The sequence below is a fragment of the Saccopteryx leptura genome, chromosome 11 (assembly GCF_036850995.1).
Source record: "Saccopteryx leptura isolate mSacLep1 chromosome 11, mSacLep1_pri_phased_curated, whole genome shotgun sequence".
In the NCBI taxonomy this organism is placed as follows: Eukaryota; Metazoa; Chordata; class Mammalia; order Chiroptera; family Emballonuridae; genus Saccopteryx; species Saccopteryx leptura.
Genome location: NC_089513.1, coordinates 13,011,095 through 13,036,151, shown reverse-complemented (window position 1 = coordinate 13,036,151; position 25,057 = coordinate 13,011,095). Strand labels below are relative to the sequence as shown.

The following is a 25,057-nucleotide window of genomic DNA, read 5'->3' as shown; positions in this document are numbered from 1 at the left end:
CTCCTACCTGTCTCCATACCCCGTTCTTAGACGTTGGCCCTGAAGCTGAGGGCTTGCTTGTACCATAGCTCTCTCCTTCACCATGTGGGACTCTGGACAGGTCTCTCCTGTCCTGTACTGTCTCCCAGGACCTGCCATAGGGTCTGAGGACCCTACAGCTATCCTGTGGGGTAGCTGTAGACATGAACTCAGGTTCTAAATCTTCCCAAGATTTAGATGGCACAGGTGGCTCCTCATCATTATAAATAGTATTAACAATTTCTAAAACATTTCTAATTATTTATTTGTTTATTTGATTATTGTCTTTCTTCCTACTAGAATAAAATCTCATATAAGCAAGAACCTTATCTGTTTTGTGCACTGTTGAAGTCTCTCAGGTCCTAGAACAATGCAAGTAGTGAGAATTCAATATATATATATATGTAGTTTCTTTAAGAACAGCAAACCCTTGATTTTAAACTTAGCATTTGCATTTAGCAGGGTCAAGTCATTCAGCCATAGCATGGGCATATATAGTACTAATAGAGTTGCTCCACCTCCCTATGTCCTACTTTTTAACCTCTTCCTTTGTGCCCAAGCTTCTGTCCTTGCCCCAGCATAGACAACCAAACACGAATTACCCACTTAGCAGAATAAGGGGTCACTTCAGAGTCTCAGACTATGGTGATACATTTTTGATTTCTAAGATCAAAGGTACTGTTCAGATGTAAAACCAAAGATCTGAAGGGGACACTATCTGGCATTACCAAGTTATCTTTGATCTCCCTTCGACACTCTAAGCTAGGGTGTGGAGAGGACAGTTAGAAGAGAATTGGTGGAGATTACAAGGGCTGTCTTTGCATCCTTCCTTTGAGCTGGGTCTTGAAGGTAGAGCCAGATGTAAAGATACATTCTTTTTAAGGTTGACTGCTTCAGAGCAGAGATGCATCATCTGGACCCCTGAGTGCCTTGCCAGTGTCCCCGGGGCCACAGGGGTGGTAGGACCATGGAATAGAGATGAGTGGAGGGTTTTAAAGACAAATAATATGAGGTGACCGCACCAAAACTCACCTGGGAATAGAACACTCAGGAAATTTTGGTCCAAGAAATGACGGAAAGAGGGAGGACTGGTAGACTCACAGAATCTGGGACTTGAGGTTGGACGGCCAGCGGTGCATGTGGCTGTGCAGACCGGGGGCCATAGCAGGACTCAAGGTACTTCCCTGTGGGCAGTGAGGACAGAGCCAATGATGGAGCAGTGGATGAGGCCACATCTCAGGACCAGATCAGAGAGGCTACCTTTCCAAGGATGCTGGATGGAGCCCGAGTGAGGCGGACCAAGAAGGAAAAGCAGATGCCGACGTGGCCGGGGAAGTCAGGATGTGCCCCCCTCAACTGGGCTGCCATCGGGGATCTGGGGAGGAGAAGGAGGGGGTGAGAGAGCTTTTAAATAATCTCAAGTTGACCCAGTTTTAAAACTGGAATTGAATATATTAAGTTGTGGCAAACCAGGCAGGAGGGGCTCTAACATCACTGTTTTAAATTATACAACAGTATGGTTTACATTTTTGCCGTGACTATAAAATTTATTCTTGCCACAGAACATTCCAGGTCACGATTTTGTTTCTACAGAAGAGGAAACTGAGGCTCAAGGAAAAGGTAGTTCAAGGTGACACTGCTATGTGGGGGCACAGCCAGGAGGAGTCTTGTTCCAGGGTACCCAGCGCCACAGGGGCTCCTTTTTTTGTCTATCAAACTCTTTTTTTTTTGTGAGAGAGACAGAGAGAGAGAGACAGAGAGAGAGAGAGAGACAGAGAGAGGGATAGGGACAGACAGACAGGAAGGGAGAGAGATGAGAGGCATCAATTCTTTGTTGCGGCTCCTTAGTCTCCTTAGTTGTTCATTGATTGCTTTGTCATATGTGCCTTGACTAGAGCGGCTACAGCAGACTGAGTGACCCCTTGCTCAAGCCAGCAACCCTGGGCTCAAGCCAGCGACCATGGGGTCACGTCTATGTCTATGATCCCATGCTCAACCTGGCGCTCAAGCTGATGAACCTCCGCTCAAGCTGGTGACTTTGGGGTTTTGAACCTGGGTCCTTCATGTCCCAGTCTGACACTCTATCCACTGCGCCACTGCCTGGTCAGGCTCTATCAAACTCTTGAAGAAAGTATTGAGCCACAGCTTATAGCAAATGTAAGAAATGTCTCCCTAGCCTTTTTTTTTTCAAGTAGAGCATTCAGTTAAACTTAGAAGCCGAATTTTAAAAGCTCTTGACTGTCTCATGATAGGACATACAATGAAATGAATGTCTTTGGTCAATAAATGTCCCCTCCCTCCCTCCCTCCCTCCCTCCCTCCCTCCCTCCCTCCTTCCCTCCCTCCTTCCCTCCTTCCCTCCCTCTCTTCCTCACTCCTTCCTTTCCTTCCTTTCTTCCTCCTTCTCTCTCTCTCTTCTCTCTCTCTCTCTCTCTTTCTCCTATTCTTGACACTTTCCTTAGCATAAGACTCCATGTGGCTGCTTGTCACAACTGTAAGACAAAGTGAGGTGATTAGAGCCAGCTGAAATAGAAGAGGGTGCTAGTTGGAGAAATGGCTTATTTTGACAAGAGCACTTAGGCAGCGGGACACAGACTGAGGGGGCAGGGGAGGCAGCCCCAATTTCCACCCTGGGTAAGAATGCAGTTCTCCTGAGGCATAGCCTGCCACAGATGCAAAAGACAGCGAAGGCAGAGAGTGACTCAGAAAGCTGGTGTCTGGCAGCATTAGGCAGGTGCTGATGACTCAGATCTGAGCCTGCACGACTGACTCCTACCCAGGGAGCCAGGTTCCAGCGTTCCTACGAAGACTGACCGAATTCCGACTCATCCATCAGATGTCTTCCTGTCTGTGCTCCGTGTAAGAATGAGTCCTACCCTCTTCATCAAGCACAAGTGACGAGGATCCCTGAGACTCCACAGTGTCTGTGACCTGACCATTTCTAACACCATCCGTCTGCAGGCAGCAACTTGAGCTTAGAAAGTGGAAGTTGAAACTCCCACCTGGCCTCGTGTCTGCTCATGCAGTTGTTGTTTTTTTTTTGGGGGGGGGTTCGAAGGGCAGAAAAGAACCCAGGGGAGACTGCAGGGTAGTGGGTGAGAGTGTGACATTGGCTTCGGCAGAGCTGCGTTCAAGTTCCGGCTCTGGCTCCCGTTAGCTCTGTGACATTAGACAAGCTACTTAGCAGCTCTGAGACTCATTTCTCTTTGTCTTTAAAATTGATTTTTTGTAAGAATGAGATTGATAATAAATAGAAAAGGGCACTTAACTGATATAAAATAAGCATGCAAAGATGTTAGCTGGTATCAGCTCTGAGCAATTCCTCTCCCTACTAACAGAGGCTACCCAGGTGGGGTTTCTAAACCAGAGCGTATACCTTTCATTACGGACTACTCCATCCACCTGTTATACTGTATGGTCATCATGGCTGCCTGCTTACAGCTTCAACTGTGGAGCATGTAAGTCAATCAATAAGCAAGGCAATTGTCCTGTGGATGATTTCTTAAAGTTTTCTTACTGATTATCTCACTTGAAGGGAGCGGGATTGCCTGGGAATTATGAAGATAGGGTACGCGGTGTCAACCTGTGTTTAGGGAATTACATTTGGGAGATTAATATGTTTATTTCTCCACGAAAAAGGAGAAATAATGCAATACTGTCTTTTGGTTCAAGATACACAATAAATCAAAGACAATTGCGGACTGATCAAGACCTAGGCAGAGAAAGGCTTGATTTATGGTGCTAGCTAAACTGGGTCTCCCTAGATGTTGGTAGTAGAACCAATACTCATTAAACCCTGTGCCTAGGTCTTTGGTGGAAACAGGCCAATAGGAGCTCAGACTCTGTGTTTGAGATCACAGATTTGAGATGGAGAGATGAGAACAGAGGAAGGCTGAGCCTCTGTCAAGGGTGGGGCTGGCGACTCTTGGGGTGCTTGGTGGTCCATTAAGACTTAACTTTAATGACTTCCTCTGAAAGAACAAGTCAAACGGACAAAACTGGGGACCCAGCAGCATCCACAACTGGTGCGCAAGGAATCTCCGAGATCACACCGGCCATGCCGCCTCGCCTCGTCGGAGGGGATGTGTGGCTGCTGAGAGGAGCCTGCCCTGCGGCTGGGGTGTGAGGCTGGAAGGATGGCAGATGGTGTGTGGCGGCTTCTGCTTTTGTTTTTTCTCCATAAAATAAGCCCCTTTTCTGGTTTTTAAGGGACTAATGTGAAGGAAGTGCAATTTAAACAGTTGTTGAGCATAAATTTTGATAAGTGGTGTCCCTGCTCTATTTTTGCTGGAAAATCTAGGAGCCATTCAGTAATGTTTCAACAGAGGCTTTCTGATCGTCCAATCTTTCCGCAGAGATGCCAGCCATGGGTAGAAATTTGGCCCAGGTGGGTTCTGGATCCCTTTGAAGTATTAGCTGTTATGATTCTAAATAGAGAAATTGCCCAATAGCTGGTGATTCAGGCTCTAAAATCACCCACGACTGAAACACACAGATGATTTTGTTGGAAACGTGGGACAAATTCTCCACTTTACTTTGGGTTGACAAGATTTAAATATCTGACCATTATTTTAAATGTAATGCCTTAAAACCTAGTGCAATAATAAAAAACAATTTAAGGGTTTTTCTTTGCCGCCTCCAGCTTTCGTTAATTGTGTAACACTGAAAAGTTATTTCTCTGTCATTCTCCCAGTGAGGGCTATTGCTTCTGGTGTACTCCCTAGGTAAGGAGGTGCATTGTAAGGACTTCTAGTTAGCTCCTTCTACTCTAATGGCTCTTACTTACAGATGAGAGAGAGAATGTGGGGATTCTGAGTATGACAAGTATTTCTATTCGAAATAGATATCCAAGAACTGAGATAAAACCACAGATGAGTCCATATGCCTACTCGTCCGCTGTGAGTCAGGCTTGAGCTAAGACTTCATCTACTCCTTGACCACTGTCAGCCCCTACTTTGGTGGGCACAGTTATAGTGGTGGTTGTTATGACAAACAGGTCAGATACTGCCAATATAGTTTTTTTTAATTTAAAATAATCTTTATTTTATTATTCTTTAGAGGAGGTTTGGTTCACAGCAAAACTGAGTGGAAAATAGAGATTTCTCATATACCCCCTGCCCTAGCCAGGTATAGGCTTCTTATAATCAGCATCCCCTACCAGAGTGGTACATTTGTTATCACTGATGAGCCTAAATGAACACATTATTGTAACCCTTAGTGCACATTAGGGTTCACTGCTGGTGTTGTAGATTCCGTAGGTTCTGACATGTTTCCACCCAGAGTAGTGTCACTGCCCTAAAAATCCTCTGCGCCCTGCCCGTTCATCCCTCCCAGTACCCCTGGCAACCACTGAAGTTTTTACTATTCCCACAGTTGTCTTTTCCAGGATGTCACAGAGTTGGAGTAATGCAGCATCTAGCCTTTCAAATTGGTTCCTCTCATTTAGTAATATGCTTTAAAGTTTTCTTCATATTTTTTCATATTTTGACAGCTCATTTCTTTTTTTTTTTTTCCTTTTATTTTTTTATTTTTATTTTTATTTTTTTTTAAATAAATTTTTATTAATGGTAATGGGATGACATTAATAAATCAGGGTACATATATTCAAAGAAAACATGTCTAGGTTATTTTGTCATTAAATTATGTTGCATACCCCTCGCCCAAAGTCAGATTGTCCTTCGCCACCCTCTATCTAGTTCTCTGTGCCCCTCCCCCTCCCCCTAACTCTCCCCCTGTCCTCCCTCCCCCCACCCCTGGTAACCACCACACTCTTGTCCATGTCTCTTAGTCTCATTTTTATGTTCCACCAATGTATGGAATCATGTAGTTCTTGTTTTTTTCTGATTTACTTATTTCACTCCTTATAATGTTATCAAGATCCCACCATTTTGCTGTAAATGATCTGATGTCATCGTTTCTTATGGCTGAGTAGTATTCCATAGTGTATATGTGCCACATCTTCTTTATCCAGTCTTCTATTGAAGGGCTTTTTGGTTGTTTCCATGTCTTGGCCACTGTGAACAGTGACAGCTCATTTCTTTTTAGCACTGAATAATGTTCCATGGTCTGGTTGTGCCAGAGTTTGTCCATTCAGCTACTGAATGACACCTTGGCTGCTTTCAAGTTTTGGCAAATATGAAGAGAACTGCTATAAACATTATGTGCAGGTTTGTGGACATAAGTTTCCAGCTCCTCTGGGTGCATACAATGGAGCATGACTGCCGGATCGTATGGTACAAGTAGGCTTTCTTTGGTAAGAAACAGACAAACTGTCTTCCAAAAGGGCTGTCACCAAAATAGTTTAGTTTATGGATGAGGAGAAGGGCTCATGCAAGTTAATCAACCATTCCACGCTGGACAGTTCATGGGGATTCCCACCCTACATCTTTCTGCATCCCCCCTTACACAGTGCTCAGCCTAAGCAGGAGCACGGAGGCAGTCTGAAGGATGTGACCTGAGGATACTGGGCTGTGAACACGTGGGACCCTGGCTTTCTGGCCACGGCAATGTGGACTCTTACTTTCTCCCACAAACCTGCCCCGCCCCTAGCTTTCCTTGTCTCAGCTGAGGAGACGACTCTATCTTTCTAGTTTCTCAGGCTAAAAACCCTGGAGTCAGCTTTAAGTTCCTTTCTTCACTCATCCCTATATGCATCCTTCAAAAATCTCAAGGACTCAATCTTCAAAATATATCCAGAATCTGAACACACCTTCACTACTGCCTGTAATAATTCAAGCAACTATTAGTGTTAATTTTAATTATCACTGTGTTTATTTTGAAGGACTGAAGAGAACGTGTCTTCCACTTTTGATTTTATACATCTCAGGTTTGAAAGAATTCTTACATAGATTAGCTTTTGGCTCCATAATTTTAAAACCTTTTTTTTCCTTCATTACCCACATACTTGCTAGGCCAGGTGCTCTAGGGCACCCTCATATCAGGAAACCACCCCCAGTGTAACTTCCTGCCAGGATATCCGGTAAATGGGCACAGTGGGTGACAGTATTCTCAGAAGCTATTCCTACACGGATGTCAGGAAACAATCATGAACCACATACATATATCCAGTAAACCATCGAAATGTACCCCTAAACTCAAATTTCATTTAGCTGAGTTTTCAAAATGCCCCCTGTCCGTCCAACATGAGGGAAGGTATGTATGATGGAAAGGAAGTTGGAATGCAAAGAAACAGGACTCAACCAATTGTGATTCAAATATCTTGTTTTAAAGTTTTGCAAAACCACATGACCGTTTTTCTTCAAGCCTTTGTAAGGGGCCTTTGGAAATGAAGCATCTCAAATATCACTTTTCATTAGCTTCATGGTAAGTCAGCTTCTGGGTTATTTTAACTTGCAACCTGCCCCCTTCTCCAGAGCTCCTTATTTCTCTTACCTGCCTTTTCTTATTTCCTATAGGTAGTGTATAATTTACTGTGTCTCCTCCTGCTAGGATGTAAGCTTTCTGAGGGCAAGGGTCTTTGCATGTTTTGTTCACTGATGTTTCTCAGGTGCCTAGAACAGGGCCAGGTGCATAATAGATGATCCAAAAAGATTTGTACATAAATAATGCAAAATGAGTGAATGAATGAACTAAAGATAATCTAGCATCAGGATTGTAATAATCTATGATTTACAAATTTTAAAATTTGAATTTTATTCCAGACTCTGCCACTTAACCTTGGCCATGTCATTTAATTTTTCTGGGTCTCTATTTCCTCGTGTATGAAATTAATTGATTTTTCTTCATTCAGTTAATATCCTATGTGACACAGCTATGATCAAGAGGCTACATCAGGAGTCGGGAACCTATGGCTCACGAGCCAGATGTGGCTCTTTTGATGGCTGCATCTGGCTCACAAATATTTAATAAAAAAAATAATGTTAAAAATATAAAACATTCTCGTGTATTACAATACATTCATTTCCTACCACTCACGTTCATGGTTGCAGGTGGCTGGAGCCAATCACAGCTGTCCTCCAGGACAACACCAAATTTTTATTGGATAATGCCTAACGTACACGGGTCATTGTATGGCTCTCACGGAATTACATTTTAAAATTTGTGGCGTTCATGGCTCTCTCAGTAAAAAAGGTTCCTGACCCCTGGGCTACATCTTTGTATCCTCCTGCTCCCTTACATTCAAATCCTACTATCCTTGAAGAGCACAGAACCCAGAGGCTACAAAAGTCCCACCTCTTTCAAGCTCTGCCCACCCACCATGCCCATCTTTAGGCTCCTCCCTAATTAAGCAGAGCCCGCCCCAGGGTAGAAGCCCCGCCTTCCTTGTGCAGTCATCCAATGGCCAAGATACACGGCTAGGTAAACGCGAGGAATCTTTAGGTGTCCTCTTGGCGCCTGACCAGAGTCTTGGGGAATTCTGTTCCTCTTGAGTAGTCACTTCCCCGAGTTACCTCTGAGAAATACAGGATCACCTGCTCCCCTAGAATCCCTTAGAAGGGCCGGACAAGCTCCTAAGCCCCATCGCTGCCCTCCCCAGGAGCAGTGGGTCTTCACTGGACGAGGCTCTTGCCCCGCGGAGTTCTGGGAGTCGTAGTTTTCTTCCTCACGGTTCCTTCCAGATTCACTGGTGGCCAAGACTCGCGAGACTGCGATTCCCAGATGCCTGAGCGAATCGCTGCTCACGTGTCCGGCAAGGACGCGGGGCTGGTGGGCGGGGGCCCGTCCGGTGCTCCGCAGCTGTCAGTGACTCCACGAGCTCGCGGGCCCCCCTTGGCCCCGAGACCCCGGCATGGTGCGTGGGGGCGCTGTGGGGACGCGTCTCCCCACGTCCGGCTTGGACATCTTCGGGGACTTGAGAAAGATGAACAAGCGCCAGGTAACGGTGGCTCGCGTGGGGGGCGCGCCCGGGGGCCGGGACCGGGACCGGGACCGGGACCGAGACCCCGGCTGGCTGTGATTAGGGGGAGTCATTCGGGTTGGGGCTGCGGCATGGACAGCGCCACGCGACTCCCGCGCCACGTTCTCATAGGCCCTGGGTTCGAGTCCGCACCGACCCACGTGTGGGCACTTGGGTGTGCTCTCTTGCACTGACAAGAGTCCAATTAGGGGAGGGTGGCTGGGAGAGGAAAGAGAACGGAATCCAGTCCTATGGATGTCAGACGTGGTTGAGAAAGCGAGGAAAGTTGACTCGGTTGTGAGTGACAGCTGTCCTCAAGTATTTAAAGGGCCACCCGGCGGAAGGGGGAACCGGTTTTCTGGCGGGGCTCCTGAGGCCTGACGCCCAGAGGAGTGCAGCTTGCCGATGGAAGGCACGCGGAAGGAGAGGCTTTCTAACAGGGGAGCTGCACGGTAGTGCCTCCCTGAGCAACTACTGCCCATCCTGGAAAGTGGTTTCTGCCCATGCGATGGGACTAAACAAAGTCCCTTGTGCCCGGAGAGCTAAGTGGTGGTTGGTGTTCATCATCGTGGACTGAATCAGTGCTCCAGAAGGGAGTCTGTAACTTCTTTATTTTTTAAAAATGGAAGTACAGTTGACTTACAGTATTATCTTAGTGTCGGGTACCTCTAACTTCTTTCTCAGAATTTGCCGTCTGGTTGCATCTTGAATGTAGGAGGCAGTTAGTGTGGGGTCTTTCGCAGCTGGGGCTGATTCCTCATTATTCTGTGACCTCAGAGGAAAAATTCCTTCTCGCCCTCTTCTTAGTCAGCTCTTGGTCTAGCTCACTCTTTTGGGTCTTCTTTTCAATATAAAGCAAAAGGAGTAGGGACTAGAAGGGAAGCAAAATGAGATTTTGTAAGTTTCTAGATAGAGAATCTAGAGCAGTGGTCTCCAACCTTTTTTGGGCCACAGGCCGGTTTAATGTCAGAAAATATTTTCACTGACCGGCCTTTAGGGTGGGACGGATAAATGTATCACGTGACCGAGACAAACATCAAGAGTGAGTCTTAGACGGATGTAACAGAGGAAATCTGGTCATTTTTTAAAAATAAAACATCGTTCAGACTTAAATATAAATAAAATGGAAATAATGTAAGTTATTTATTCTTTCTCTGGACCGGTACCGGTCTGCGGCCCGGGGGTTGGGGACCACTGATCTAGAAGACCTGTAGGGCACAAACACCATGATGGATATTAATGGATGCTAATGCTTCTATTGATACTAATAATAAAGTGTGCTAAGAAAAATGCAACTTTCCTAGTAGGAACTTGTGATTGTCTTTGGAAATGGTATTAATTCTCATGATTTTGATGGCATCCTGTTTCATTTGCCCTATTGTATTGAGGAGTGAGGCAGTGCCCATGGCAGGGCATAGCTTAATCCTTTAGGCATATGATTTGTTTGTTTGTTTTTCCCCACGTGGAATTCCAGACTAGTGCAGTAACATGGGAGAGCTTGGTGACTTGAATTTCAAGAACTGTGTTTAGGAAAATCAGGTTGTTTCTAGGTGTGCATAGCTGATGAGCTCCTAGGAGTGTCTGTGATTCAGATGAGTTGTGGCAGTGATTATCACGGGCTTGAAAAACAGACAGCTAATGTCTGGGCATTGATACTGTCCTCAAGAAAATCCTCCAGGAAACAGAGCTTTATTTAAACATCTAGACTTAATTGGCCTGGTTTTAAAAGTGTCTCTAAATTATGACTGATGGTCATAACTGCAGACTCTCAGAGAAGGCTTGAATGTATCAATTCCTAAGCCATTTTGAAAGCTCTGTGTATTTGCACTGTCCATGATAAGGCCTATTAGTAGCTGTTGCATTGCCTATGTTTTGCTAGTCTTCTAACCTAATTAATATTCGGGAGCTCAAATCTGCTGCCTCATGGTACTTTTTTACTTTTTAAGCTTTGTCTTTTTGACTGTTTCTTTTTCTCTTTCTCTCCAAAATAGTGTGCTGTGACACCTTGTCAGGCAGGCATGCTCCACCAGTCCTGGAAGTGAGATCTGCTTTTTCTGCTGCCCCTGCTTGCTCTTAATTAAGGCAAGAGCCACATTGCAAACACAAGGACTCTTTGTTTCTGCAGTGAGGAAGAGAGGAAGAAATACAGCTACTGGCATTTCTGCTGCTCTGTCAGCCAGAATATCTGGTCTCAAATGTTTGTTTAAAACCCTCAGACATTGTTTATTTCATCTTTGGTTGACAAAGACTGAGTGTGGGCTTGCTTCTAAACTCTGCTGGGTTATTAAGTGCCGAGCATACAAAGTTGGTAGGCAAAGATGAATAGCAAAAGCACCTTCTTATTCAAGTCAGCTTGTCAGTAGTTCAATCAAAATTATGTTTCTAGGTTCCAGGATTCTGATCCCAGACTCAGATTGGCAGGTCCCTTAGAGACAGGCTGTTGGAAGTGTGATCTGTGCTTTTGCAGTTAGCTTTTTAGGTTTTTGTATGATTGCCCATTTCTTTAGCAAATAGATATCTTAAAGGAAGTTTTTTTTAAAGTTGGTTTTACTTCCCGTCAATGAATATTTCTAGCATAGGAAATCATAGTGGAAAACACATACTTAGTATCCAGTCTTTATTAAGTAAAAGCAAAGTTTTATAATGTGCTCTTTTCAGGGTGCAGCCTGATGGTTTGAAAACCTCTCTAAAAATGACAGTCTTTGTTTAAAACCACAGCTTGGGGCTTTTCTAATCAGATCTGCAACTTCATAGTGAAACAAAGTTTATTTATCAAATCCTTCAAGTCACACAGAGCTGGTGGAGAAGTTTTTGAGTGAACCACAGTGAAGAACAGCTTCAGTTTGATGTGACTAGACCGAGTTTACTTTAAAATCAGCACTTTGCCCAATACTTTAACATATCCGCTTAGGACCCCCGTTTCCTCTTCTGCTCTCCTGGGAACTTAATGATAGTTTCATAATTTTCTCTTGACACAATAGCCAGTGTTTTTAAAGACGGTGTGCAACTTTAAGTTTGAATTACATTTATTTTCCTGTTTTCATTTATTACATCAAAATATCTTCAGTTATTTTAATTCACTTTTTATGTCTCCTCCTTCAGTCATATCCTTCCTAATCACCTCGAATTGCATCATTCCACATAGGTGTAATGTTAGCAGGAGACAGGTTTGAGCTCAGCATCACATCAAATGCGTGTCTATGCTGTGTCATACTTTTCAAAATGATTATTTCAATACTGTATAATATCTGGTCAAATTGCACTTCCTTTAAACACCCCCTCCCACCCAGTTTTGGAATTAATCCATGATCATGATAGGAATTTTAAAAAAATAGAGAATAGTTGAAAGAAGAAACTCAACTCTAATCGTTTATAATTGCACTGCGCCGAGATAGCCCTGTTAGCATCTTGGGGCATCTGCATGTGTGCATTTTCTAAACTGTTTTATAGTTTGTGGCGATCCCACTACAGCCTACATTTTTCACTTAACATATCTTAAGTATTTGTCTTGTCCTTAAAAGTTGCTGTGCGTTGATTTAAGTAGTGCAGTCACCTGCAGTTATTTACTCATCATTTCTCTGTTGTTGCTCATTTATTTCCTTTTCCCTGTTGTGAGAAATAAGCCTGCGACAAATACCTTGGGCCATAGTCCGCTATCTGCCTTCCTCTTACACTGAATTCAGAGGAGTAGAATTACTGGGCCAAGAGAAACTTCTTGATACTCAATTGCTTTCTGAATGGTTAGGTCAACCCAGTATCCCCGCCTCTCAAGAACTGAGTCTTAGCATGAAAAAGGGGGCGGGGCAGGATTTGGTTTGAACCCTTTAAATGTTTATTCACCACTTGTATTTCTTCTCTGGAAAATTAATAGTTTTAAGCTTTTACTTTTTTTTTTTTTTTTGCTCCAAGATAAGTAACCAGGAAAGGAAACCAGATCAATCAACAAGTAGAAGCTAGGACACAGATGAAAGAATGGTAACTGACAGCCAGAAAAAGCCAGGATCCTAAGTCAGCAGTGGGGGAAACTGAGGAATAACGTCAGAGTTTGCGCCACCGCATCCTCGAGGGCTCACACATTGGCAGTACCTATGTCTCTGGAACTGAGGGTGAAGGGAAGCGGAGCTGAAATCAGTTCAGTCGGTGAAAAGGCTGAGAAACAGGTCCCTGGGCGTCCTCCCCACTCTGCTCAGAGGACTTTCTCTCCCGGGTGGGGGTGTGGGGGTTTATTTCCTGGAAGTACCAGAGTAGGGCTGCCAGGCCTCTCGGAGGGGCGTGCAGACAGCTGCGGCTGCGAGGGCCTGCATGCTCGTGGTGGAGAGCCACAGTGAAGGGAGGGGTCCGGAAAGAACCCTAGCCCTGCTGTGCAGGTGAGCCCTTGGACAGGCACATGTGGCCAGGTAGAGGGGTTAGGGACCCGGAGATGGAGCAGGTATGTTGCTGAGAGTGGGTGGCTCAGGTGGAGGGAAAAGGTCGTTGGAGATTAGGAGGCCCCGGAGTCCAGAGGCCAGACTGTCGGGTGGGCCGTCCACGTGGCTGTTCACATTGCCCTGGGCAGCCGCAGGCATTGTGAAGAGGAAGTTTGAGGCCGGTACCAGCGCCGGTACTGGAGCGAGGAGCCATCCAGAGGACAGTAAGCGCAGATGCCCTAAGGGGCTTGCATTTCTGGCAGTACTAGCCACAGTGGCTTTTGTCCCTGTAGATCCTTGGAGGATGGTGACATCTCGGTCAATGCATCCACAGCTCCACGGTTTCGTGACAGGGGCACGTGTTGCACTTCCCCATAGTCCCCAGGCGTGGGTGGCGTGGCAGGCATTTGTCAGCAAGGAAGAGCCTGGTGCTAAAGCATGTGAGGACAAGGACAAGTCCTGTGGCTCATAACTCAAGAGGTCTAAGGTAGAGCGAGGTCAGTTTAGGATTATATATTGATTTACGTGACTTTCCATTCTTGGAACATCTAAGCATCCATGTGTGTGAAGTTTTTGTTGAGTTTTCAAGCGTGCTTTGAGATAGAGAAGAGCCGCACTGCTAGGTCCTGTGGGGCTCCGATGCCTCCTCTGGGGGCTCCTCGCCCGGGCTGCGGAGTGGTTCCGGGTGGCCCCCCACTGCGCGCTGGGCGCGCGGGTCAGCCCTGCGCTCCGCTCGAGTCGAGTCCCAGGCGCTGGGCCTGAGTGGCCGGGCCCTGCCGGGGTCGAAGGAAACCCTGGAGAAGGAAGCCGAGTCTTAGCGAGGCCTTAGCAGAACAGGTCCCCTGCGTGCTCTGGCTTCTTTCCCTTTCTCTCACTGAGGGAGAGGCGGGCATGGAAGGCTTATCCCAGGGACCAAAGTGGCAGTGCTACCCAGTTTGGTGGTTTGTGTGAATAAGGCTCATGTCATCACAGCTTTGCATTTTTTATCTTAAAGTTAGGCTTAGTGTCCGCCCCGCCATTGGTTTTCACTTCCTGTCTGGCCTTCTCGTTCCAGCTCTATTACCAGGTCCTGAATTTCGCCATGATCGTGTCTTCGGCGCTGATGATCTGGAAGGGCCTGATCGTCCTCACCGGCAGCGAGAGCCCGATCGTGGTGGTGCTGAGGTGGGTCCGCGGGCTGCTGCTGCCCGGTGTCGCTGCCGGCGAGGCCTGCGCGGCCGCCAGGACTCAGTGCTGGAAGCGCATGCGTCTTTATTGCTATATGTTTGAGAATATTTTTCCTTTTCTGGCTTTTGTTGAAAATCTCCTGTTTTCCGACAGCCATTTTAGAGCTGTTATCCTGTTGATGCGAATGTTCCCGTGCAAACATTGTGCTTTTGTATCTTAGGGTTCTCATCCACCTGAACGAGTTTAACGAAATGCTGTCAATGCACTGTTTGTGTACAAGCTGATCTTTAAACAGAGGCCATCTGAAGTGGGCACTTGGTTTTCCTTGTGCCAGATAGGTGAGCAGCCCAGTGCCTAGCTCGGTGGCTGGGATGTTCTTGAGCGGCTTCTGCAGTACTGTTGTAGGGGCTGCTCTGGTCCCAGGCTATGGCTCTCATAGAGCACGTGTTTATTTTAGAAGGGTTCACACTTTAGTTAAGTTATATAGCCATAAAATCATCCAAGGGGGGAAATTAACAATCAATCTGAAACTGAATACCCAGGTTTGGGAGCCCTCGGGTGTGTCGGTTCTGGACGCTGTTTGTGCGATGTGTCCAAGATCACAGCCTTCCGGTGGGTGGGAATGGAGCCCCGCTGTTGTCCAGGCATGGCGGGTCACAGCTGTGACTTGGGCAGGGTCACAGCTGGCCCTTGCAGCGGCTGAGACCAGCATGCAGGTTCTGGGCCCCTAAGCCAGTGCCCTTCCTTCTACGGGTCCCCACCCCATGTCATGGGTTTCCCCTGTGGCCCCAGCTTCACCCGGCTGCCCTTTTGTGGCTGGCCCAGGGGCCCTCTTCCAGGGATACGGCATTTCATAGACTCAGGGGCCTTAGGAAAGTGTAGGGACCCCTGAGCCACTGGCATTCACGCTGTGCTCCAGGAGTGCCCTAGGGTCTGGGGGTAGGTTAGGAGGGAACAGGGGCCCCTTGGCCTTGCTTCTGTTTTGATAGCTGTACTTTACGTGTCATGTTAGAATTCCTGGTAAGATTTCATTGGAAGGATGGATTTTATGGCTTTTAAAAGAAAGAAGAAATTAAAAACCTCAAATTTTATTTATCTCAGTTGAATTTATTGGGATGACATTGCTTAATAAAATTATGTAGGTTTCAGAGGTACAATTCTATAATACATCATCTGTGTATTGTATTGTGTGGTCACCACCCGAAGTCAGGTTTCTTTCTGTCACCATTTATCTGCCTGTACCCTCTTGTACTTCCTTCCACCCCATTTTCCTCTGGTCATCCTCTGTTGTCTGCCTATGAGGTTTTCTGATTTTCCTTAATCTCCACTTTTTTTTTGTATTTTTTCTGAAGTAAGAAGTGGGGAGGTAGAGAGACAGACTTCTGCATGCGCCGGACCAGGATCCACCCAGCATGCCCACTAGGGGGTGATGCTCTGTCCATCTGGGGCATTGCTCCATTGCAATCCAAGCCATTCTAGTGCCTAAGGTGGAGGCCATAGAGCCATCCTCAGTGCCCAGGCCAACTTTGCTCCAATGGAGCCTTGGCTGTGGGAGGGGAAGAGAGAGATAGAGAGGAAGGAGAAGGGGGTGGAGAAGCAGATGGGCGCTTCTCCTGTCTGCCCTGGCCGGGAATCAAACTTGGGACTTCCACACGCTGGGCCAATGCTCTACGCCAGAGCCAGCTGGCCAGGGCCTCCACTTTTTTTTAAATTGAATTTTAGAGAGAGAGGAAGGAAGAGAGAGACAGACACAGAGAGAAAAACATTGATTTGTTGTTCCACTTATTCATGCTGTCATTGGTTGATTATTGTATGTGCTCTTAGCTGTGTTCAAATCCACAACCTCAGCATGTTGGGACGACGCTCTAACCAACTGAGCCACCTGGCCAGGGCCTCTTCATAAATTTCACCCCTCTTCCCCAACCTTCCCTTTAAGAGCTCTCAGTCTGTTCTTCATATCTATGAGCCTGTTTCTATTTTGTTGGTTTGTTTATTTTATTCATTAGATTGCACATTTAAGTGAAATCATGTGGTACTTGCTTTGACTAAAAGCCTCAGATTTAGAGAGGCCCTCTCACTTAACAGATGGGGAGCCTGAGGCCCAGAGAGGCTGGGTCACTTGCATCTCAGTCACTTTGGCAGAGCCAGGGATAGATTCGAGATGTTGTGGCCCTTCTTAAATCAAACACCTGCACACTTGTACGCAGAAATTGTGAAATGGCCGTATGTAGGGACTTTTAAAAAAAGCATCCCTTACAATTCTAAAGCAATGTAGTTTGTTAACATAAGCTGCTGGCATCACGAGAGACGTGTGACCTTGGGGAACACTGACCTTGGGGGAATGCCTGGCCGCTGAGGAAAGCACATGTGAGTTGATATTAATGAGGCATTTCAAAGACCTGCTTTTCTTTTGGGACACTATAATGACATGAGACTGCAGAGCACTCGCCCTGCCTCTGAGGCCCATCCTCTGACCTGTCTGGGTGCCCTTTCTCTAGATGCAACTCTTCATTGTTATTGCAGACGGAGGTGGCTTTCTAAAAACATCTCCCTGTGGTGTATCTCCATGAATTCTGTTGAAAGAGGGAAGATGAAGCAGTAGATGAAGAAATTATCTTAAGCATTTTAGTCATTATTCTTTAATATATGCTGCTGAAGCGAGCATAGTCATTATTCTTTAAAAGAAGACAAAACCCTCAAGCCGTTATGTTTTATTTTCAGAAGACAAAATAAACTTCAATGCTGGGGCACAAAAACAACCCAGATCTGTTTGTACTAGATGATTTTTTTCTCTTACCCCATAGTCATTTATATTTCTAGTCCTTTCTACCTTTTTTTCAGATCTTTTTGATTGCTAGATCTATTACCACAGTCAGTGTCACTTAAAAATGAACCCATTAGGCCCTGGCCGGTTGGCTCAGTGGTAGAGCGTCGGCCTGGCGTGCAGAGGTCCCGGGTTCGATTCCCGGCCAGGGCACATAGGGGAAGCGCCCATCTGCTTCTCCACCCCTCCCCCTCTCCTTCCTCTCTGTCTCTCTCTTCCCCTCCCGCAGCCGAGGCTCTATTGGAGCAAAGATGGCCCAGGCGCTGGGGATGGCTCCTTGGCCTCTGCCCCGGGCGCTGGAGTGGCTCTGGTCACGAAGGAGTGACGCCCCGAAGGGGCAGAGCATCGCCCCCTGGTGGGCAGAGCGTCGTCCCCTGGTGGGCGTACCAGGTGGATCCCGGTCGGGTGCATGCGGGAGTCTGTCTGACTGTCTCTCCCCGTTTCTAGCTTCAGAAAAATACAAAAGAAAAAAAAAATGAACCCATTAGCAGGTACTTAATGACAGGCCAGTCTTCAGTGCACTTCTCCATGCTGCATTCAGTGTAAAGGTGTGACAGGGACCAGCTTCATGAGATGCTTTCATTGTGAACCCACACTTTCCTTAAAAACTCCTGATTTCTTCACCAACGTGGTTCATTCTCTCCCTTCCAGCCCTCAGCAAACTCATTCCTCATTGGTTGCACAACCCCTGGATAGCCATATGTCTAGGTCTGATTCATTTTCTCATTCATTAAACAAAGCATGAGCATATATACAATGAATTCTATTTTGATAATTCCAGCTTCCACTAGCTTACAATTGATTTTGAAGCCAGCAAAGATGTTTGGCATGGGTTTAAACTGGTATTGTGGGATCATTTATTGACCTCCAAAAATATTGGTGAGAATTGGGCATTTGGGCATTCTATAGAATATGGTCAAAGGAGATGCTGCAGGAGTCAAAAGACTTGGATTTGAATTTGTCCCAACTCTCAGCTTGGCTGGTGAAAGCTCATCCTCCTAAGTGCATTCATTTGTTTGTCTCATTCCTTGAGCAAGTACATCATGTCCTAGGTGCTGGGGATGCATCATAAAACGGACTAATTCCTCTTGACTCTTAACCAGCTTGCAGTCTGCAGTTCTGAATGAAAATAGCAATGTGTTTGTAGATATGGACTCTAAAGGCTAAATCAGCAGCTTTTATGTCAAGGGGTCCACATTATTCTTGGTTCTTTTTCCATCTAACACATACTACAGAATGGCCTGCTTCTGCCTTTCTCAGACTTAAATCTAAGAAGAAATCGTCCCCTTTCTCACTTAATGGCAACACCTTGCACAGTCAGAAGGAAACACGGTGGCTTGTTTTATAGTTTGTAGATCTAGTGGGCCTATTGTTCATAGACCTGTTATACATCATAGACCTATTGATGAAAGTGGAAACTCTAACTTATGTGTTAGTTATTATATTTACTATGAATTGTAATGCTCACCTTGTGACCCTAGGGTAATTTGGATGTGTCTTTGTGTCTCCTTCTAGTGGCAGTATGGAGCCAGCCTTTCACAGGGGCGACCTTCTGTTCCTCACTAATTTCCGGGAAGACCCTATTAGAGCCGGTGAAATCGTTGTGTTTAAGGTCGAAGGACGAGACATTCCAATAGTTCACAGAGTCATCAAAGTTCATGAAAAGTAAAGAGGTTTTACTTCTGTTTTGGTGTTTGTAAACTTTTTGGAAGACTGTTTTAATTGTTGATTAGAAAGTACAGAAGCACTGGCTTATGTGTCTAGTTTTGGCACTGGTTAGTGGGGTGACGTTGGACCTGCTACTTAACTTAGTCTGTAAGATGGGAATGATAATACTTTACCCACTGAAATTATGAGAATTAAATGAACTGACATTCGTTAAAGAACTTGAAAATAGTGAGGTGGAATGTACTATGACATAATATTATTTGAAGGGGTTCCAAAGAAAATCTAATCCCATTATAATTGAGGATTATTTTGATATGACAATTATTTTCTGAAATATAGAAAGCTACCTGTTTGTTTATGTCACTTTGGATCAAGTGGCATTCTCAACAGTAGTATTAGCCTTGGATGGATGAAAATTCCTTTTCCCAACTCATCTCATGATGGGGTCCTTGCATACTCTGCATTAATTCTATTCTACCCCACCCCACAGATGGCCTGGCCTTGCCTCGCCTTTAAACTCCCATGATGACTTGTAAAGACACTCTTTGAGCACCTGGAACAATTACTTGTAGCTCAAATGCATTAAGTTCCCATGAGATACTACAGTCATGTGGTTAGTGGAACTGTTACATTTTCTATATGTGGTTATTCATTTACTCTTATGCAGGCTTAGTGTAGCATTTATACTTGCACCAGTTATGGAATTAAATTTAGTTTGTATATTTGTGTTTTTAATAGGACATTACTACTCATCTTGGGTGTATGTGCTCCGTAATTCTTTGTACATTTCTGGTATTTAGCGTCCCATTCCATTCTCTGCTTCCAGGTTTCCCAAAGAGGTTCACACTTAGAAATATTCACTTCTTTTTACTCTAAACAGGAGAATTACTCTGTTTCAATTTGTTAATACACTAATATTATTTGATGTCTACTTGTTAACTTACTGATGAAGAAATAAGCTGTCATAATGTGACAGCGCTCTCACCTGATTTAAAAATAATTTCTGAAGATGAGTGGCTGTTCAGAGTGGAGGAAATAATGACTTGCTATAATTTGCATGAATTGTGAGACCACCCAGATTTTTATCCTCTTGGTTACCTTTATAACTGTGCCTGCAAATCAGCTTAGTCCTTTTGGCATGGTTTCAAATCTTTGTAGACTTTTAAGCTTTTATCAGATGATTATAGTGCATTTTTTTCATTTGTCTATTGAAAGAAGACGTTCTTTAATAGCTTTGTAATGCTGTAATGTTGTTTTTCTAGTGTCAAGGCTCCGTAAGCACCAGTTTAGAATGTTTGAGATGGATCCCTCATGTCTCTTCAACACGCTGGTGTCATGCCATTTGGGATTGCTGTTTCTCTGCAAACTGGCTTTTACCACTTACCTCCTGGTGAAGGAAAAATGCATGAACACATTCTGCATTTAACAAGGCAAAGTTAGCTGAGGGGAGATCAAAGAACACTTGCATTTGACTTACCTTGTGCTCAAATGTGTGATCTGCGATCAAGTTCATGTCTCGAGTGGAGAGGAATGTAATCCATGTTAACAAGCTGGACTGAGAAGGAGGGAAATGCTGGAAGCTAATGGCTGTTTTACTGCTGCCCTTGTGCTTTGCTGTGCTTTTTGGTTGTCAGGGTAACTTGAGTGTTTTAGAATTTAAGTCTATAAAATTGTCATTAGACTTGTGCTTTAGTTGAATGATTATCTGAAAGCAATCATCTTAGACCAGGAAAGATCAGGTTATCTTAGACTGCTTTTCTAAATGCCCATCTCTGGTTATAAAGTGTTAGATAAACTAATCTTTTTCTCAGGGTGCTGTGCTGAAAATAATTTTTGAAAAGACATTCTTTTATTTCCAGAGATAATGGAGACATCAAATTCCTGACCAAAGGAGATAATAATGAAGTTGACGACAGAGGCTTGTACAAAGAAGGCCAGAACTGGCTGGAGAAGAAGGATGTGGTGGGAAGAGCCAGAGGGTGAGCACTCATTTCTAAGTTACATAGAAGATTCGGAAACCAGAAACATAATTAGAAACAAAGAAACTGAGATAATAGAATCATACATTATAAAGAGTGTCTGTCAGGAGAGCAGTGAGTAGTTCTAGTTTATATTGTGATAATGCAGTAAAGCTCAGAACTGACCAAGGACCTGAGATCTAGAGCTGAATGCAAGTATATTATCTGTGGCACGCGTTTGAGTCTACTTTTGAAATAAATCCTCACCTGGAGATTAGTTATTTGCAGGTCTTAAATAACAATGACAAGAAATCCTTTCAGAGATAACCACTGTTTAACACTTTGGTGAATATTCTAGATATTTCCTGTACCTATGCAGATGTATAGGCACATGTAATAGATAACTTTACATAGAAGAATTTTATTTTTTACCTAACAGGAAGTTGGAAATAGCTTTCAGTATCAAAGCTACATCTGTATCTTTTTAAATGGCTATATGCTATTCCCCTGAAAATCATGACTTATTTAACTAATCCTCTTGTGGTTGATATTGAAATGATTTCCTGTTTTTCACTATTAAAAACAGTTCCGTGATAAGTCTTTTAATATTTATCTTTGCATAATTGTTCCAGCAACGAGTTCTGCTTCTGATTGACAGCAGAGATTATATCCTTTTATCAGAGAACCAAAAAGAGGCAACTCTTCCTCTCTTGGTGACCCTTCTATGTTTAACCCTTGTTAGAAATGCCTTTTAAAAAATCATTTCTAAATCCCTCCAGCTGGGTAAGGCTGAGCGCACTGGTTATTCATCAGACTGTAGCTGAAGGCCTCTTTCTACCCCTTTTTCTCTCTGCTCACCTTTAACCATTTTTACTCTATTGAATTTCACTTGAATATGTGCAGGGAGATGAGAGGCTTCCAGCTGGTCATCAGTTCTGTATTTTTAGAAACTCTGGTGAAGGCTTTGTCTAAGTGGGAGGTTGAAGCCACTGATTTAAAGAAGACAGGGTGTGGGGTGGCGCTAAGGCCGTGTTACCTTGTTCCCCATTAGTGACGTTAATTTTGTCAGCCTAACCATCTGCTAGCCTGTGCTCTGACCCTTCTCTGTCTGGGATCGTAATCGTGTTTGGGTGTAAGTTCTGAGATTCCCATTTATTTGTATTCACTGCCTAGTATACTTTCAGACATTTGTTACATCTGAAAAGCACTGTGGAATGAAAAGTATGGTGATTCTAGATGAAGCTAATTACTGTGTGCTTTAAATGCTTTCTATAACAATACCTTTTAGAGAGACCACTGAATCTCACTTTGGCACTAAAAAAATGAAGAAGTAGGTTGATGGAACTTGCCCATTCCATTTGTACCAGTGGCTCAGCTGTCTGAATCCTGTTATGGTGAACGCAGCAGGTGGAGACAAGTAGTGCTTGTAGCCGAAGCCACGTGCCTGCTTCAGACCTGGTCCTGCTGTCCGCTCGGACGCTGTTACCTCAGGAAGCCTTTGAGACAGGAGTGACGCCTGCCCTGACAGCCCCAGGAAGACCTGCTTCCTAAGGCTGATGTGTAGTGTTTTCAAAGGTTGCTATCATGTGACACACAATCCTGATATTTCTGGATTTTTATCTCACAATTTAGGTTTTTACCGTATGTTGGCATGGTCACCATAATAATGAATGACTACCCAAAATTCAAGGTAAGAATTTATATGTGTGTCTGTATTTTTTTTTAATTGTAGCTTTTAATTGCAGCTATAAAGACACAGCTTGTTTAAAACGGTTTGCTAGCTCCTTTTTCTGCAGCGTATTTGTCAATAACTGCAAATGAACATAATCATTTCAATTGTATAGTTAAAGCAGCTACTTTTATCTTTTATGTTCATAGTGTTATGTTCTAAGACGGCACATATGTTTGCTGCTTTTTATTACAGAAGTATGTAAAGAAACAAAGAAAGTGGTACAATGCAGTAATGCTAATTTCCCAATGTCAGTGAAAATGGCGTTATTTTTTAAAAACCACTTGAAAAACAATAGGCAGCCCACACAGGACTGAGCAGTGTGCATTAGCAGTGTTTGCTGGGGTTTGGTCCTTAGTCCTTTGATGTACTTTTGGGATTTTAACCACAGTGTGGCATTAAACAGCAACGTGGAGAACAAGGCATGGGGGAAGAGGTCACCTTTTGATTCTGTCCTCGGTCCAGGACTGAACAGACGTCATCTGAACACATTTACAAACCAGATTTGCCTGTAGACCTCGCGGTAATTTTCCATTCTGTTTTCTTTACAGTATGCCCTTTTGGCTGTAATGGGCGCCTATGTGCTACTAAAGCGTGAATCCTAAGGTGAGAAGCAGTTCCCGGGACCAGGTTGAAATGAATTCTATTGAAAGAGAGGAAAACTAATATATTTGAAATGTTCCACTTTCTGTGTACAAGGGAAACAATGTGGCGACGTTTGTGTCTTGTCACAATAAATGATTCATCAGTAAAGACTGTTTTCTTTTGTGGGCTCTGATTTGAATCTGCTCAGTCTACCTGCCACTTGTGGTTGTCACTCTAAACCGAGGGGGAGGTCTGCTAGTGGGGACGGTGCACTGTTCCCGCGATGGAGTTGTGATATCTGAAGTTCTAAAATAAAGTTCTTTGCAATGATATAGTAGCATTTCATGGGGAAATGAACAGGCCCTCGAAAAGAGTGGTTTCTTATTTATTCAGGCAGACTCTGATCATTAGTAAAGCCTGAAACTGCTTTTAGAAGGAAAGGTGTAATCTGCTTTGTTTTTGTGGGTTGATATCAATTGAAATGGTTGGATACATTATTTGAAAGTGTTTAGTAATTTATAAAACAGTGCACACTCCTTTGGACAGTTGCAGAAAGGTAGAAGGGGCTTGTCCCTTTCCCCGGGCTCCCAGGCCTCTCCGCGTCTGATGGATTTGCCTCACACATAGTCCTTCATTAAAGTATGTGTCAGGCACTTACGTCCCAGCCTCTGCTGCGGGGCTAAGGCTGCAAAGGCCCAGCCCTGATGGATGGAGTTTGCAGCCAAGTGGGTGGAGCAGCTAATAAACTGACCCATGATTTCAGGAGTTGCTTTGAGGGAAGATAAAACAGAGTGAGTGGATAGAGGCTTTTCCCAGGGTTCAGGGAAGGCCCTGCGGGGGGTGGGACGTTAAGCAAGGCTCAGAGAATTGAGAGGAAGGAGGCGTGGAAACCTTGGGGAAGAACCGTCCAGCAGGGGTGAGGCCCCCCACGAAGGGGATGTCCTTGAGCCTCAGGCAGTGGGGACTCAGAGGCGGGCCGGGCTGCATTCTGTTCCTGACGCAGTTCTGTTCCTGACGCGTGCCCAGGGAATGTCGGGCTGCTGTCCCAGACCATGCCGTGCATAGCAGAGCATTAGAGGACCACGGAGGAGGCCGCCGTGCTCCAGACACACTCTTCAGTTGTACAGAAATAGTCCCTTGTCACTGAACAATGTGGTGGCAACATCCTTTCAGTCAGAACTTACAGATCTGCCTCCCTCTTTGGGGTTTGTGCAATCCTGATCTAAGAAGTTTAGAATCCCTAAATGTCACTTAATCACCTATGGGGCCTTGAGCAAGTAGTGGCTTCCCGCAGGCTCAGATGGAGGACAAGAAGGACACTTCCTGCCTGGTTGTCCTGAGTAAGAAGTAGGTAACTCACTGAGTCCTCATAGCACGGTGCTTGACATGCGTGTAGGACATGCTCCATAAACATTACTCATTGTTGCGTGTTTTCGTTTCCAGTGTGAACTGCGCCCCTTAAACACCTGTGTGGGGGCTTCAGGAGGGAGCTCCTGATTTGGTTAAGGACCAGCAGGAGTGACCCGCGGGAGGCGGCTTGCCGGGTCATCCTTTCTCTCTCCTAAGACAGGCTATTGCAACAATAATGGCCCTCATCCTGTTGAAATCAGCAAAGTGAAAGGAAAAAATTGACAGGATACTTCTAAAAACATAATTCTCTTGTGCCCTTTAATAAACGCTTTTCTTAAGAAAAACAGATTTTTCTTCCCTTCACTAAAAACGGAGTTTAAAAATCTTGGGTCAAAACGATTATTTTATCATCCTCCTGGGGTTCTGTCGTTGGTTAAGGTAAACATCTAAGAAGCTCTTAACATGGTGAAGCTTCTTGGTAATTCTGTCAATGTGC

General features: G+C 44.7%; 1 protein-coding gene across 1 annotated transcript; it reads left to right on the top strand.

Moving 5' to 3' along the window:
• Positions 1-8,661: 8,661 nt before the first annotated feature.
• On the top strand, positions 8,662-23,379 carry SEC11C (SEC11 homolog C, signal peptidase complex subunit). The gene is made up of 6 exons (XM_066353201.1): positions 8,662-8,853; positions 14,335-14,444; positions 18,787-18,936; positions 20,799-20,918; positions 22,530-22,587; positions 23,178-23,379. Exons 1-6 carry the CDS (start codon positions 8,767-8,769, stop codon positions 23,229-23,231), a joined length of 579 nt encoding a protein of 192 aa, XP_066209298.1. The 5' UTR covers positions 8,662-8,766; the 3' UTR covers positions 23,232-23,379.
• The last annotated feature ends 1,678 nt before the right edge of the window (positions 23,380-25,057 follow it).

Coding starts and splice junctions, on each gene's coding strand:
- SEC11C (XM_066353201.1), top strand. CDS start 8,767: ATGGTGCGTGGGGGCGCTGTGGGGACGCGTCTCCCCACGTCCGGCTTG. Junction 8,854..14,334: donor GAAAGATGAACAAGCGCCAG/GTAACGGTGGCT, acceptor TTCTCGTTCCAG/CTCTATTACCAGGTCCTGAA. Junction 20,919..22,529: donor GTGGTGGGAAGAGCCAGAGG/GTGAGCACTCAT, acceptor CTCACAATTTAG/GTTTTTACCGTATGTTGGCA.